Consider the following 17,886-nt stretch of genomic DNA (forward strand, 5'->3'; position numbering starts at 1 on the left):
GGAGACTGTTCAGTGTAGATGCCCCCTGCAGCAGTTTGCTTTCCCCAACGCACAGAAACCCCTGCACATCCCTGAAGCAATCAGTCCCCCTTACTCACCATTTCGTGGCTCCTGTGGGTTATGTGCGCTCTGTTTGGTATGGGAAAAGTATGCTAAAGTGAAGACTGTAAACTCCTTCACTGTGTGGGAATAACTGTCTGGGTGAGATTATAAACAATGCTGCCTCTGTTAACTCTTGCCATTCTTGCCTTTCGAAAAGTGTCCTTGACTACTCGACTGCCCGTATCATCCACTGCTCAGAGGCTACAAAACCTCAGAAAGAAGCCACGAAAAAGCAAAGAAGACATGCTGAAAGCAGTTATGGATCACTCAGCCAGAGAGAGTAAAAAACTGCAGGACTGGAGGGAAAGGGAAAGCAGGATCCACCAGAGAAACGCAGTGGCTAAGAAGAAAAGCACAAAACAGCTGATAAGCATCCTGGCGCGCCAAGCAGACTCTATCCAGTCACTTGTAGCCCTGCAGGCAGAGCATTACCGTGCCGGCCCCGCCCCGTCCCAACGCTCTTTCCCTCTTTCCCCAATGTCAGCTCCAAACCCCCTCCCCCAGCATCCAGGTTCTTACCACCACCAGCTGCCTCCAACAGCTGTACGTTCACCAACCAGCCCTGAGAACTTCGACCCTTACCCTCTGCACTCAACCCCCATCACCATGCAATATTTTCATCCTGAAGCACAGCACTCCACACAGGACATATTCAAACCTGTGACTGTACAGTTCACCACCCCACCCCCCTGCCCTTTTAGGTTCCCAAAATGTTGTGTGTCTGTCAAAGTTATTTTCTTTTCAATAAATGAATTCTTGGCTTTGAAAACAGTTTTTATTATTGCAGAAAGTGAAAGATACCGTAGCCCAGGAAAGAAACAGGCACTGCAAACCAGCTTAGGAAAAACAGATTCCTGCTAACATTGTAACCACTGCACTTCACTCCTGTGCAAGGCACCAAACATTACTGTTGGTTTTCAGCCTCAAATTCCTCCCTCAAGGCATCCCTAATACTTGTAGCCCTGTGCTGGGCCTCTCTAGTAGCCCTGCTCTCTGGCTGTGGAAATTCAGCCTCCAGGCACTGAACCTCAGAGGTCCATTCCTGACTGAACGTTTCACCCTTCCCTTCACAAATATTATGGAGTGTACAGCACGGGGATATAACCGACCTGCAGCTTCCGAAAGATGCATGCATCATGCACCTTTCCAGGCCAGCCTGTGTTAATGTCAATGAAACACCCACGGTGATCCACAAGCGCCTGGAGAACCAGAGAGAAATACCCCTTCCGATTAATGTACTCGGATGCTAGATGGGGTGGTGCCAGAATAGGAATATGCGTCCCATCTATCGCCCCTCCACAGTCAGGGAAACCCATTTGTGCACAGCCATCCACAATGTCCTGCATGTTCCCCAGAGTCATGGTTCTTCTTAGCAGGATACGATTAATGGCCGTGCAAACTTGCATCAACACGATTCCAAAGGTCGACTTTCCCACTCCAAACTGGTTTGCGACCGATCGGTAGCTGTCTGGAGTTGCCAGCTTCCAGATTGCAATAGCCACCCGCTTCTCCACCAGCAGGGTAGCTCTCAATCTCGTGTCCTTCCCTCACAGGGTGAAGGCGAGTTCAGCACACAGTCCCATGAAAGTGGCTTTTCTCATCCGAAAGTTCTGCAGCCACTGATTGTCAACCCAGACTTCCATGACGATGTGATCCCACCACTCAGTGCTTGTTTCCCCGAGACCAAAAGCAGCGTTCCACGGTGCTGAGCATTTCCCTGAATGCCACAAGCAATTTAGTGTCATACACGTCAGGAGACTCAATATCATCGTCAGATTCCTCACTGTCACTTTGGAGCTGAAGGAATAGTTCAACTGCCAAACGTGATGTGCCGGCGACACTCACCAGCAAAGTCCTCAGCAGCTCTGGCTCCATTTCCCACAGAATCGTGCTGCACAGAAACCGTTGGGAGACTCACAATGGCGCCAAACGTGGACAGAAAAACAGTGACTGCTGGGATGTGAAGTGATGCATCATGGGGGCGTTAGGACAGGAAGCGGAATGACCCGCACCCTTCCATCCCCTTCCCACAACGCCAAAATGGGACGAGGTGCTCTCTGGGATAGCTGCCCATAATGCACCACTCCCAACACCGCTGCAAATGTGGCCACACTGCAGTGCTTTCCCTACACAGCTGTACGAAGACAGCTGTAACTCCCAGCGCTGTACAGCTGTAAGTGTAGCCATACCCTAAGAGGATGACAGAGATGCGATCTAGCCATTCATCCCAATGGGATGTTCTCAGGTTAATGACATCCCAGAGGTGTCAAACTACATATTCATCTCAATGGATGTTCTCTTCTCCCTGCTGCCCTCCCCCCCCCGCCAAAAAAAATCTATCACAGACTCTCTTTTCAAACACATCTCCCCTATACATGTGGAAATCTATCAGTGTTATTCAGCCTGAGATGCAGCACAATCAGTGGGCTTTTCCCCCTCACTTCCATTAGGATCATTTTCAGTTTCATAACATCTAGTATCCTTGCTCCTAGCAGGCAGCACATTTCTGTTCCCTGAATCTGGTGACAGTACTGTCAATTCTTTTGAGTATCGAGTCCCCAATCACACAGATTCTGAGTATCCTAGTTCTTCTTGGTGTTATATTCTCTTGCAGTCCCCTATACATCATCCTAATTTTTCCTTAGGCTCCAGTCCCCAAGTATCTCCATCAAGTATTCCTCTCTTCTGCAGGGGCGGTGTCTCTCATTTTTCTTCTGCACCACATCATCTTCTGCCTGTTTCCTTTCATTCACTAGTTCAGCAAATCTATTACTCAACTGGGTTTCACCACCACTAGCTGGTCTCTTCCTCTGCCTTGTCCTCAGGGTCATTCTTCAATGGATCACCCTCCTCTTCTGGCAGAATGTCCTCCAGTTCCTTTTGTTTGCCAGGTGTCCACAAATATTCAGAGATCTGTACCACCTCTGCTCTCCTCTTCTGTATTATACCTTCCAATCCCCTCATCTCCACTGCATCTCTAATCCTTGGATCTTCTCTGCTGTGAGCTGTTCCAGATGACATTTCACATGTACATAGCTTCTGTCAGATATGCACTCATGGATTATTTACATCCCACAGCTTCTGCACCTAGCCATCTTGTCTCCTCTCCTCCTTGAGTCACTTTTACAGCAGCCTTAGTAACCACTGTCTTCTCTTCCTAGACCCTATTCCTAGAAAAGAAAGGTGGGGGGGGCAGAGTCCCATAGAAATTCTACTGTTAACTGCTAGCTGCTTCAATGTTCCCCAGACACTGGCTTTTAAACCTAGCCAAACTAGGTCAGCACTGCCCCCTGGATACAGGATATCAGCAAGCACTGATTCAAGCCAACCTGGAAGAAATCACTGCAACTTCAAAACACAAAATCACCACTATCTTCTCAAACCAAACCCCCACAGAAACACCACTATCCAAAAAGCTCCAGAGATTTCTGTTTTATCTTTAGTTTTTAGATTATTTTTGCTAGTGTGATAGCATTCTGTAGCAGGACTTGTTCAACAATTATTTGAGCAGTTGCCTAACAGTCTCTAAGATAGACAGAGATACAATTTGTACAAGCAATATACTATAATAAACCATATTGAATAAAAACAAGGTTAAGTATGAAGAAGTACTTTTGTTTTCACATTATTTAAAACTGCAGTTCTCCAACTATGGTCCACAGAGTACTTGCTGTCTGGTCACATGGTGCTGGCTATTGTCAATTCCAGGTCACAGATTACATTCAACGAGGAAATAAATGTTAAATACTTCCTTAGTATTAGATTGCTGTAGTTGCTACAAGTATCTTACATGCACATAATGGGAGAGAATTTGGTTGACAGTCACAAGTGGGAGAGTAGGTAGTTAACTAGATAGTCTATTACATTTGAATCTAAACTATGAATGTTTGAGAAACCCTGATTTAAACTATTATTTGATGGGGAACTGTGATGCATCTGTGGGGGTGGGAATGGGGAGGAGATCAAAGTCAAATGATTCTCCTTCCCTCCCCAACATTTTTTTTTTTTAAATTCAATGTGGTCAAGTGCAAATCTTTATGTTTATGGCCCCAAAGAAGTCAGGAGTCACACAAGGTTGCAATGTAAACAAACAATGGCAGTGTGAAAACCCTCTTAGATCAACAATAAAGTGGTCTAACAAGACTGTGCTAATTTGGAACTAATTTTATCAGACAACCAACAGCCATTTGTGGCTTATATTGTCAAGGTTTCTGGATATAGAAGTGGTTATGAAACAGTAACAATAAGGATGTTTGGATGACTGTAAATATCTCCATATTTTCAAGTCTTTTGGCTGAAATGTTTTTTTTAAATGAATTAACTTTGAATTTCTAAACTTTCCAACTTTTTGTTACTGGGGGTAAGGAGAGAGGAATTCTGTGGAAATTGCAACATTCTCAGGGGTTTTCTTTAAAAAAATGAATGTGAGTGACGGTCTTTAAAGCTCAACTCCAGGTTTTACCCAAGAATTTGCTTTGCCTATCCTTTTTGAAATATTCAGAAAAAAACAATGGCACCTGTCGTGCATGAAAAACACGTCCCTCCCTCTTTCTCCTGCTTACCACAACCCAGGCTGCAAATATTTCATTGCATTTTCTGCTTTCATCACCACCTGGAGAAGGGACAACATAAGTCTTTTAGAGAGTCTAACAGAAACCAGTGACTTTCTGTGTGATATAGTCCCTGCCCCACAGGGACAGAGGAAGGATATGACAATAAAAGTGAGGGTCAAATAGATAACAGAAGGACAAAAATGACAGTTGTGATGGAGTCCAAGCCTCATCTAAGCACAACAGGCTACAAACTTGCACACCTGACTCCAGCACATATTAGTGTTTGTCTTTACAGTTCAATCTAGCAATGCAGCAAACACCAGTTTTGCCCCTACACAGTCTTCTGTCCACACCAATCTCTAGTGTAGCTAAAGTGGTGCTTTAAGCTGTCAGAGTGGGCTGGATTGAAGCTTGAGCACTGCTGACACTGGAGCTAGTAATGCAATGGAGAGTGGTGTTTGGCGCACACTCACTTGAGCTAGGGTAGTTAGAGTGGAGTAACTGGTGCTAACTGTGAAGTGAAGCAAACCCTCCAAGCCCTTCTCGGGCTTTCCTTAGGCAAACTTTTTATTTTATTTTATTTATTTATTTTATAAAAGATACCAAACCATAAAAAAAAAAATAGGAGATTATAGGGGTATGCTAAGCAAACCCTGTACAGCAAGGTTCATAATTCACCTCCGTTCTTTCTCCATAGTACAGAGGTTAGGGACTGCACTCCCTTATTTAGGGCTGCACTATACTAGAAAATTAGATTGGCACAGCCACATATCAGGGATGTGAAAAATCCACAAGCCTGAGCAACACAGTTAAGAAGACCTAAGGCCCTATGTAGACAGTGCTAGGTCGACAGAAAAAAATCTTCTATGGACCTGGCTCCTACCTCTCGGGAAGGTGGATTACCTATGCAGACAGGAAAACCCCTCCCATCAGCGTAGGTAGCATCTACACTGAAGCGCTGCTGTAGCATTTCGAGTGTAGACAAGCCCGCAGACATCAAGCACCTCATGAACGTTTACTTAGATCTCAACACCCACTGTTTTTTCTCCATTCCAGAGATAGGGATCTCTTTGGCAATTAATACCTCAGTAACATTCAGTAGCAGATACAGGAATAAAACCCAAAACTCCTGCAGTGCAACTATTATACCCTGCTCCCTCCCTACCACATTAAGCATTTAGCTAACTGAAGAGCACACAAGAAATACTCTCGATGCTGTGGCCCCTGCTAATACTAGAATGTATTGTGGGCACAATAAAGTGCTCCTGAATTTGAAACAAAAATGATTTCAGTGAACAAGAGGATCATTCTATCAAACAGAAAAAAGCAAGACATTTCTCAACTACTTAGATTAAAATAAATTTTAGTAGACAAAGGAATTAAAGTATTACCACTCCACCAGCATTAAGACATAAGTGTTTCAATGCTTGTCCTACACTCCAATGTTATATTCCAAAGAAATCAGAAGTCACACATCAGGCCATATTCTGATAAAATTATGTATGTCTGGCCAAATGTAACATCTTGACTTCAGAACAAGATACTATCAAAATAAAAGCTTGCCATTCCTTTCAAGTTTTTAATAGCTTAAATATACAGACCAAAGCATCAGAAGAGCCCTCCTCTATTATGAATACAGGCCTGCAAACCCTTACTTGTCTGAATTAGCACTACTAATGTAAATGGTCTCATTGCTTCCCAGAGACCAACACGTCAGGGACGGTTAGCTGTATGGAAGGGGTTGCATGCACTTTGAAGGACTGGATTAGAATTCACAATTATACCTCTATCCCGTTATAACGCGGTCGTGAGGAGCCAAAAATCCCTACCGTGTTACAGCTGAAACCTTGTTATATCAGGGTAGAGGCGGCAGGGCTCCAGGGGGATTTAAAGCACTTGGGGCTCCCCACAGCAGCCGGAGCCCCGGACCCTTTAAAGCGCCACCCAAGCCCCGCTGCTACCGCGCTATACGCGAACCCATGTTATATCAGGTCGCGTTATAGTGGGGTAAAGGTGTATCTTGATAAATTGGAGAATTGGTCTGAAAGCAATAAGATGAAATCCAAAACCCCCAAATACAGAGTCGTCACCAATCCCTCAGTGTTGTGGGTGATCTCTTCCACAAGTTTTTATTTTCTTTAATGGGTCCTTTGGTGACTGAGGAGTCCAATCCTTGAGCCACGAACTCATTGCGGGTGATGTTGTAAGGCAGATTTGGGCCATGACATTTGTCTGTCCTTTCTCTTCTGGCATTTTTCTGTGACCAGGGCAATTCAATTTTTCTCAAAAGTGATCGTCCCTTCTCTGACAAGTCTTCACCAGCGAGCCCAGACCTGGGCTACTGTCTCCTAGTGCATGGCATCAAGGCCACATTTCTTGATGTTTGTATTAAAGGTGTCTTCAAAACATTTCTTTTGACCTCACTGTTTCCTTTCTCCTTTGGTAAGTTGGGTGTACAGCAATTATTGTGGTAAGCATGCATCAGATATGAGCACACAGTGCCCGTTCCACCTCAGCTGGTGAAGGCATACTGAAGGCATTGGCCTCCATGAGAACATTGACATTAGTGCAGCGATCCTCTCAGTTTATGTTGAGGACCTTCCTGAGAAAGTGCTAGTACTGGCATTCCAGATTTTTCAGGTGTTTTCTATAGGTCACCCAAGTTGCACAGCCCTAAAGGAGAGTGGGGATTATCACCACTTTGTGAACTAACAATCTAGTGTATGGTCTCATGTCATGGTTATTGAAAACCTGTCAAAACAGTCTGCCAAAGGCGGGCTGGCACAGCAGATTCTGTGGTGAATCTCAACATCTATGTCTGACTCTACAAATACAGAGTATTGCACTTACAAAAGAAAAATCAAATGCATAAATACAAAATGGAGAATAATGGTTACAAAGCAATACTGCAGAATAGGATTTGTGGGTGACAGTGTATCACAAAATGAATGAGTCAAAGTGGTGTCGTTGCAAAAGGCAAATATCTTTCTGGGATGTAACAACAGTAGTGCTCTAGCTAAGACATGGGAAGTAACTGTTCCATTCTGCTTAGCACTGGTGAGGCCTCAGCTGGAGTACTGAGTCCAGTTTTGTGTACTGCACTGTAAGAGAGAGGTGGACAAACTTGAGGGAGTCCAGATGAGAGCAAGTTTATTTTCTTTTAAATGACCTATGGGAAAAGGCTGAGAGAATTGGGGCATGTTTAGAAAAACAAAAGAAAGTCTTTGGGGCAGATTGCTATAGATCCCCAATAAGTTATTACTTCATTTAGCTTTCTTCTTGGCTTACACCTTCAGTTTATGCTACCCAACAATGACTCTTCTTGAATGAGTTAGGTTTGTTTGTTTTTCATGATTTGCTTGCTATTATTATTCTTCTTCAAGGAGACTGAAGTGAAAACAAAAACACTAGTCAGTTTCACTGTCTAGTTCACATACTTTAGAAAAATGCTGTGATGTTTGGGTTGCAAACACTGAATGTTTAAATCCAAAGCAGTTTTAAATTACAAAAAACATTTACACAACTACCGTATTTTACAAAATTACTGTGTCCTTTTAATTTTAGTCATAATGATAATCATTTTGGTTTTTAATCTGTTTTAGAATGGTGAACAAAACTGCATCGTTTGGGGGAGGAGGTAAGAGTTGCCAATATAATGAACACTGCTACATAGAGACTCAGTATTTTGAAAATTTTTCCTCAACAGAAATGTTATACTGTAAGTCACATTAAAGTCCAGAAGTAAACGTTTATCAGAGTTATAAAACCATAAAATATAGAGAGTTGCCATGGAAGGGCTGACAACCTTTAGCTAGGGCAGGTTCAGCAACAAATATTTTTCTTCCTTCCCAACATACCAGGTCAATAGATCCCTGAATTTGCAGTTTATGTCTCCCAAACTACTTCATGCACTGAAGCGGGGGGAGTGATTAACTGCAGGAAACAACCCGCCAGGATGAATGAAGACTACAGGTACAGAGGGAATCACCGACCGGCTTCTTGCTGTAGAACCGGAAAGGAGCTGAATACTCTCCTTTTAAATCTACCCTCAACCTCTCAGGCCTGCGTGGAAAGAGGCAAGGGAGAGGGAGGGACCGTGGAAGAGCAGAGCAGGGAACCCTCACCCGCCCCACCAGCACTGCACAGACTTTAAGGAAAGGTGCCAGCTGGTGCAAATGAGAGTGTGTGACCCTGTCAGGACTGAACAGCAATTGCATAAGGGGGGGGGGGGTTGGGGAGGAGAGAAATCTCCTCTTCCTCTCACACCCATCCCAGGATAAGGTGATGTGTGGGGGAGCAGGGAGAGCGGGCGTAGGAACCACTCTTCCCTTTCACCCCCGGTACAGCCACCAGGGCCGGCGGGCAAAGGGGCGCGCGGGGAGCGAGCCGGCCGGCCAGAGGCCACGCAGAGAGTCACCTCGCCCCTCCTCCTCCTCCTCTCCCGCCGGGCCGCGCCCCCACGCTCACCTTGTCGCCGGCGCCTCGCCTCCTCAGCCCCGCCATGCCGCCGGAGGGAACGGCCGGGGCCCCGCGCGCGCCCGCCGGCCCCGCACCCCCAGACCAGACCGCGGCAGCGCCACCGGGGGAGGGGGCGCTGGAAGGGCGCGGCCAGCCAGGTGCGCGAGGAGCTGCACGAGTATGTGCACGAGCGGCTCCAGCCTGCTTCCAGCGCGACGCGACCTGCCCCGCCCCCTTGTGTGAGGTCACAGGCCACGCCCACGCCCTAGCTCCGCCCCAGCGCAGCTAGAAAGGCCTTGGGTTGGGTAGCTGGGGCTGGACCAGGCAGCGAGCTCGGGATGCTCCCTAGGCCCAGATTGTAGCCAGAGAGGAGGTGGCCACAGGGCCGGTGCAACCATTTAGGCAAACTAGGCAGTTGCTTAGGGCGCCAAGATTTGAGGGCGCCAAAAATCAGCACCCCCCAAAAAATTTTTAAATGGTTGCAACTGCTGCTGCTGGAGAGGTAGTGTGAGCTGCCCACAGCAGCAGCTGCCTGCAGCCGGCAGCCAAGGGCGCCCCCGGGGTCAGGGCGCCGCCGTGGCAGCCCAGGGCGCCCCCCAGGCTCAGCGTGCCGCCGCAGCAGCCCGGCAGCCTGGGGCGCCCCCCGGGGTCAGGGCACCGGCGTGGCAGCCCAGAGGTTCGGGCTGATAGTGGCTTCGCTGACCCAGGGGAATCCCTGAGCTGCAGGCAGAGGCTCAGAATCCCTCTCCCTCCCAGAGCAGGGACTCCAGCCTCTGCAATTTTTCTCGGTGCCGGCGGCTGGGCAGAGCGGCGCAGCTGTGCTTAGCGCACATGGTAGGAGCCCTGCAACGGCGCGACACAAGGGCTTCTGGAGGAAAGCGGGGGCTGCCCCCTGGCTCAGCCTCCACGTCAGCCCCAGCAAGGGGCATGGAGAAGAAAAGAGCCTCAGCCCTGGTCTGGTGGAGTGGAGGAAGAAAGAGGACCCCAACGCTCATGCATTGGGCAAGATAAGCAAGTGCCTCCCCACAGGTTGGCCGTAGGTGCCTGTGCTCCTGCCCCCTTGGTCCTTGGCTGGTCCCTGCTCCTGCTCCCCTTGTGCCTGGAGAGAACAGCAGCCTGCAGAGCTGAGCTGCCCCAGTGCCCCTTGACCCCATCCCCCCCACAGCCCTGACCCCCAGCTCCGAGCCTAGTCCTTCTGAGCTGGAAACCCCCTCGACCTTATCTCCCCACAGCCCTGACCCCCAGCTCCGAGCCCAGTCCCTCTGAGCTGGAAACCCCCCTGACCCTATCTCCCCACATCCCTGAGCCCAGCCCCTGTGAGCTGGGCACCCCTGAACCCAGTGCCCCACCCAGCCGTGGGCAACAACACCACCCCCGGGCAACGACAGTCCATTGGTACCAACTATCACAATCACCCAGCAACTGCCCATTATGTAATTGCAAATATATACATACCATTACAGCTTTTAATGTTTTTAAATAATGTATTTAGTTTATTTTCAAATTACTACAAATTAATTTTTGAATGTATTTCACTAGTTATTTTTTACATTTCCTAATATATGTTACTATAGTATTGCAAATGTTTTATGGAAGGGGCCCCTGATTTTGCTTTGCCCAAGGCCCCCTGAGTCCTCTGGGTGGCCCTGTCTGAGTTTTAAGCCCTGCTGCTGTGATTTGCCTGCAACAGGCAGGCCTAAGCCTGTGAGTGACCCCCATAGCAGCTGCCTGAAGAAGTGCTTGGGGGAATCATGCAGAAGGAGCGTGATATTTGTTTGAGTTCTCTCCTCATGGAGGCTGTGCTCCACTTGGTGCAGGACAGCAGTCTCAGCAGGACTCTAGGCCCAGCACCTTGCCTCAGTTTGTAGATTTGTAGTGCATCCATCACTGGGCTCAGTCTGGCACCGCTACCCCTCACCAGTGCCCAAGAAGCAGTCAAAAAAGTTGGATGGACTGGTTAGGTTAGTTGTCATGCTGTTGCTCGGCCAGTGTAGAGACCACTGAATGCATAGTATTCCTCTATGATGCTCTGTCCTGAGCAAAATTGGCATGTTATGAGGTAGTGCCTGTGAGGGACAGGTGTCTGTTTATGTATCCAGCCATCATGTCTTAGGTCTTCTTGGGGGGGAGCTTTTCCATCCTGCTTTCATTGGTGACATCTGTGATGCTCTGGTAGACATCTATGAAGACAATACTCTGACAGGATCATCTGGCAATACATCACGAGTTGATGCAAAGGCTCTTACAAAAGCCATTTCTAGTTTCAAGTTTCTTGTTTCTCTTGTTTTGTGGTATGACATATTGTTTGAGATCAACATAACTAGCAAACAACTTCAGGCAAAAGAATTTGTTATATGTGATGCCATTAATCAACTTGGAGAAACCAAGAAGTTTCTTGTGGGCCACAGAAGTGACGCAGCCTTTGAGAAAACATTGGTAGATGCAGGTGAACTTGCGGAGGAGTTGGATATACCGGCACTTTTTGAACCAGATCCAATCCGTATTAGAAAGAAGAGCAAGCAGTTCACATATGAAGCAGATGACGAACCTATTTATGATCCGAAAGAAAAATTCAAAGTGAACTTCTACTTTGCAGTCATTGACACAGCAATACATTCGGTCGAAGAAAGATTCACATTGATGCAGCAAATTAGTTCAGTATTTGGCTTTATATGATGTTTACAGTTTGCAAAATAAAACACCAAAGCAAATTATGGAACATTGCTTGATTTTGGAGAAAGCTTTGCAACATGGTGAATCCAAAAGATATTGATGCCTTTGACTTGTGCAGTGAATTGCAAGCTATTGCAAGACGAGTCCAAAGGAGTTCATCACCGAAAGATGTATTGAACTTCATATGGGAAAATAAGCTGACAGATAGTGTCCCTAACACAGTTATTGCTCTTCGCATCCTCTTGACTCTCCCAGTTTCTGTGGCCAATGATGAGCGAAGCTTCTCAAAGCTCAAGTTGATAAAAATATATGCGAACATCTATGTTGCAACAAAGACTTGTTGGGCTATCTACCTTGTCAATAGAACATGACATTGCTCACAGCATTGACTTGGAGGAATTTGTTTCTAAATTTGCTAAACTTAAAGCGCGGAAACATAAATTCTAAATTATAACATGTTACTCTGACCGTGTATTGTGTATAATGTATGTGATTTTGGGGGGAAGGAGGGGGCGCAAGATGGAAGTTTCGCCTAGGGCGCAAAATATCCTTGCACCGGCCCTGGGTGGCCATCCTCCTCCTGATAGACTTCTGGGCTGTCCCCCCTCCCACAGCTGGGGCCATAGAGGTGCACATTCCCATCCTGCCACCCCTCACAGATGGCTCACTATGGAAGAGGTTTCCATCTTTTAGAGTTCATGCCAGCCGAGCAAATGTCACACTGCACCAAGATAGCAAGCCCACAGCTGAAGTTGCCTCCAGAAGTGTGGTCTTGCTAAATACACAGCCCCAAATAAGTTTCCTGCACCTACTGCATGGAATGTGTCCTCCACAACGTCCCAGCAGCAACAGAAAGGACAGCACCTCTGCAGTGTGTTTTCACTATGCAAGAAAGTAGGCTCTTGCCTCACTGAACCAAGAGCATAGTCTTCAGATGAAGTAGCAGGGTAAGATAAGAAGAAACAATACATAATCTTTAGTTTACCCTGAGAGGTTATATGAAAACTATGAGCTACCACGTCTTCACTAGGATTTTAACTCACATTAGTTAACTAGACTTAGCTTTTTTCATAGTGAAAATGATGCCTAAAGTATGACATTATTATAGTGCTTATAGTAGTTGAGGCTACTTCACATCCTACCTGTCCAGTTTGTATAACAGTCCTACTGAGTCTTAAAATATCAGAACAGGTAACACTTCTAATACAGAGGAATAAATAATGCTACGTGCATAACTCATTAGCACTACCAAATTGGTACAAGCATGGCCAATTTAGTTTTTTAACATTATTTGTACAGTAGCTAGGAGATCTTTGGATGGAAAATGTTTAGAAGTGCTGAGTATTAGATGAGCGGCACAGTCATTACAGATTAGTATACTTTTAGATTCACTCAAAAACCATTGCACAGCTCTAGGCCACTCATCTTTCAGTTGCCTGATCAATATAGCTTTCTAACTATTCCTTAAACACATATATTTGAACTGACACACTATTTCTGCTTTGTGCTGAGCTGCCTCCAGTTCCTGTCTACCTTAGCTCTGGTAACATCAGAATAGGATGCTTGCCTGCAACTGGGTATTCTAACTCTAGTGGTGGAGTAGGGATTCACATATGGAGGCTTCTCCTGCAGTGCTGAATTCTGTTCTAGCTGCTAGGGTAGGTACTGAAATTCTGCATGTAGTTCCTATGAGAGTCTGGATTAACCACTATTATTTAACTATTTATTAAATGCATTCATGTCCTATCGTGCTAGGTGTTATCCAAACCCACAATGAAGATTTGTTCATGCCCCAATAGGCTCACAATTTGAAAAAAGTGCCATACAAAGGGAGGAGGAGGGATAAAATCAAATATTCATGTGCTTTTAAAATTAAAGCATCGATTCTCATCTGCCTTGCACCCTAGCCTTTCTTAATTGGATGATCTCTTAAAGACAGTGTGATACATGTGGGTCTTGCAGGAGAGATTATTGGCTTTCAAGGAAGTGTTCTATCCAGGATGAACAGAAGAAGTAGAGACCTTTGTGGGTGAAGATAACAAAAGACATCTGACTGGCATGATTTGCTAACTGGCTGTGGCCGAGGGTGACATAAGAGACAGTTAGTAAGCAAGGGCAAAGTTGTGAAGGGCATGGAAGGTGAAGACAAGAAACCTGAGGGGTGAAATAGAACCACTGGAAAGATTCCAAAAGCGGAATGGTGATCTGATCAGAGCAATAAATGACTAAGATAATCTAAATAGGTGTATTTTATGTGGGATGGATGTGAGAGAGCACACACACTCAAAGCTGAGAGGAACAGATTACAAAAATCAAGAGCATGTGAAGATGATCTGCAGGTGGGTTTTGATTGACTGAAGCTCAGAACCATTGATGATGTCCTGAAATATGAATAGAAACTTTTGTACAGGATGGAATGTGGCAGAATATCCCCCCTCCCCCCACAGTAGCTATTTGGCATTTGCTCCTGGTATTTGCTGCAGTGGTGAAAAAACTTTAAGGTGGAAATAACAACTCTTACCTGCTCCTTTGCAATTAATAGAATTGCCTCAGGATAACATACTCAGCACTCACATGTTCAAAAGCAACTGTAAAAGCTTTAAGTGCAGTTGCCTCCTCTGTAGGAAGCCAAGCTACTTCGCACCAGGAGTCTTGATATGGTGTTGCAGTTTCACTAGCTTTGCCAGGAATGAGGAGAAAGAAATAGGTTAGCTAAGAACTTGCATTTGGTTAGAAACAGACATTGCTTTAGCATCATCTAATCTTTTTCTTATGCTACTTATTGGCCAAATCTGATATTGGAGCCATTTCTTCCTGCCTTCTCACTGTGAAGACAGATCTAAGCAGCACTAATGAGATGACCCTAGAATTATGGACTAAAATCCAAAGGCAGGGTCCAACATAATGAAAGCAAACTTCTATGAATCGAGTATGCGCCCAAGCATGTTACACAAATTTGTTTTCACTACAGTGACTAGAAAAAAAATAGATCTTAGTTATACCTAAAGCATAGCCTTTTTTAAAAAAAAAAAGGGAGGGAGGAACCTAATAACTAGGGATTCATCTCTCCAGTCCTCAGTGAGACATTTTAACTCTTGTACATAAGAAGAAATACTTCCACTCAATTATAATACTGTAATTGTGTATGTGCCAAGAGGAAATGTTTGAAGCAAAGTTTTTGTAATCGTTATATAGTGCAAACTAATGGTCTGAATGTTTGAGTTCTATAATCATCCCTTGCATTCAATGCACTTATGTTCCCAGACTGTTAAAGCTGAAAGTATAGTATACTTAAAAACAGAGAGACTCATTAGAACATAATAATTAAAACCACTTGGAAGTCAGGAAGCATGGCCCTAAATTCCCATACACAGCCTTTCCTCTAACCATTCTGCCTACATCTACAAAGCAAAAATCTTTATTTTATGTTTTACAATTAAAAAAATCTAAACATCACAGTAGAAGTTTGATACAGAGAATAAAATTTTTATACACAAAAAATATGAATGACAACAGGCAATAAAAAGACAGGAGCCAGAAGAAAAGAAAGAAGGCTTCAGCAAGAAGAATCTTATCTCTACCCACCAATTTATTTCATCATTTCTATAAAGTCTGCCATGTCAGTGAATTTTATATTTATTTTTAAACCAGAAGCAAATCCTTTTCCATCTAATTCTTGGTTGGTTGGAAGAGTAAGGGGAATACCATTTACTTTGTAAGAATCACTAAACTATGTGATGGACATTAAAAAAAGGCAGAATGATACAGAATGACAATTGACTATGCCCTCAGTGAGGGTTATCATGTGTACTGTAAAGGAGTAACATTATTACAGTTGTCAACTTAAATGTCAGAAGTACCAAAACAAAAACAGGCAAAAAGGACTAGTGTTGAACACTAAGCAGTGCAAAACAGCAAGGTCGTCAGCTGTCCTGGAAAACTGGAACTAACTTGGGTTTTGAGGGTCAAGTAAAGCAGATGAAGTCAGACTAGCTGGGTCAGCTGTTTAACTACATGGGGAAAGCCACTGATGAATGGTTGCTGTGACCAGAGCTGTCCCAAAGGAAAGTAGTCCAGGGGACAGAGGTGACAGCTTTCTTAGAAGCTGTTGGGGATCTAAACATCAGCAGCTGAAGCAAAGTGCCCAAACACACATTCAAGCTGTATCTGTTAAGAGATACTAGCAGGGGATGCAATAGCCTTTACAGATAAACGCAGTCCTAGTCGCTTCTCTTAAGAGGACCCTCCGGCACAAAACCATCCCCAAGGGGTTGTAGCTAGAAGTTCCTTAAAAATGCAGCTGCACACACAAACCACAATAGACACTGAAATTAAATGGAGACATCATTGGGCAAAGGACATGTCCTTGCCCTCACTGCCATCAGTGGTAGTACTTCTGTTGACAGTGGGAACAGGATCAAGTTGTTTTAAAAAGTTAGATATTTTCTCCAATTACTTTCACAGGCCTCTTGCAAATGGAAATAAGTGCTCACGTCAGCAGCAATATAGAACTCAAAAGGCTCTTAGATTTTGCTGAGAGGGGAAACTAGAGTGCTTGTCCAAACATCTAAAAGTACTGAAAACATTTTCTTAAATGAACTTACATTTCACACTTTAGATTCAGGGCTTCCTATCCTGCTTTCTTGCAGGCGTTTAATGATTGATTCTAGAACTCAGAGGCAGTTTTGCTAGTGAACTGCTGGGAGTATACTAAGAATACCTTGCTGCTAAACTGTACTGTGTGCAAAGATGAACTAAGCTCTTCCTTGCTGTGTGGCAAGGTAAACTGAACCCTACTTTGCTGCATAGGAATCATGTTCTCTTGTATGTAAACTTTATTATTGCTGGTCTTTGTCATATTGGACTTTTGTATAAAGACTGGCCTCTGTTCCCCAAAGAGGTTCTCTGGTGTACAGCAGCTCACTGAGCTCTTTCTGAGCCTCCTGGTGGAATCCAAAGGGCTGCTTCCAAGGGGATCTGCAGGCAACAAGCTCTGAACCAGTGGTTTCACACTACCATCTGTCTATCACCTGATGCCAGCTCAAACACATGAGAGTATGCACTATCTACTCAAGTGCTTGGTGTTTGTCCTAGGAAAGTCTCTCTGCCAGGCTGGAAGCAATTTTTCATAACTCAAACTTTCTTCACAGGAATCTCTTTGTAATTGCCTTATGGAGGAATGTGGAACATTCCCCATGACACTTGATGGCACATGGTGCTATTTTGAGACATCTGGTATCCCTGCATATCTCCGCAGAAGGTGGGAAGCATGCTGTTCTATGATGAACATTCGCTTGCAACATGGGCACTATACAAAGTGGATGACAGCCTGAAAAAGAGGATTGCTTTTCCATTCTTGAAACATACAATGAAGTGCAGATTCAAGGAAAGGGTTTCAGAGCACAGAGACTGAAGTGTTGAGGCAAAAATGCACTGAAGACTGAGGGACAGCATTTCAAAGCACTGAGGCACATGTGTCACAGTGCCGAGACAAAACTCTAGAGTACTAAAATGGAGTTCTGAAGAAAGACCTGAGTCCAGGGACCAAAGTTTATATGCTGAACAGACCTAGAGAAGCAAACCAAAGAAAATATTATATATATAAAAAACAACAAAAAAAAAGACACCAAACCCAAGCAGAAAACAGAAGATACAAAAAGCAAGTCAGAGCTGGATAGATCAAAGAGCTAAAACATTGATTGAAGAGGCATAGTGCCTACGGGAAGCTCCTTCGCTGGCCGTAGTCAAAATAGCAACAGTATTCTTTCCCTAGGGACCAAACCTCTTTTAGCACTTGGAGTTCTGCCCATCTTGTGTTAGGAAGCTAACTGGAAACAAAAAAAAACAAAACAAAAAAATCAGGATAGAGACTCTTGCATAGAAAGTATAAGAAACTAAACAAAGTCCAAAACAAATCTGTGCTCTGCATCAGTAACTTACACAAAGAAACAAGAGGTTTCTCTGACACTAAACAGAATGTATTTCGAGCCTTAATTTTTCCATAAAGGAATTGGAAAAAGCTAAGTCCAGACAACATGGACACCTCAATTCCAGAAGCATGGTATACCTGTCTGCTTGCTCCCTCTCTACAGATGTATTT

At 44.7% G+C, this 17,886-nt stretch overlaps 1 protein-coding gene across 1 annotated transcript in view; it reads right to left on the reverse strand.

Moving 5' to 3' along the window:
* The window catches only part of CDS1 (CDP-diacylglycerol synthase 1), a 92,643-nt gene extending 83,464 nt beyond the window's left edge, over window positions 1–9,179 (reverse strand). The window contains exon 1 of the mRNA XM_030564967.1: window positions 9,123–9,179. Within this exon, the coding sequence (XP_030420827.1) occupies window positions 9,123–9,158 (36 nt within the window). The 5' untranslated portion in view covers window positions 9,159–9,179. The remainder of the gene's footprint in view (window positions 1–9,122) is intronic.
* Between the last annotated feature and the right edge of the window lie 8,707 nt (window positions 9,180–17,886).

Source organism: Gopherus evgoodei, chromosome 5 (genome assembly GCF_007399415.2).
Source record: "Gopherus evgoodei ecotype Sinaloan lineage chromosome 5, rGopEvg1_v1.p, whole genome shotgun sequence".
Classification (NCBI taxonomy): Eukaryota; Metazoa; Chordata; order Testudines; family Testudinidae; genus Gopherus; species Gopherus evgoodei.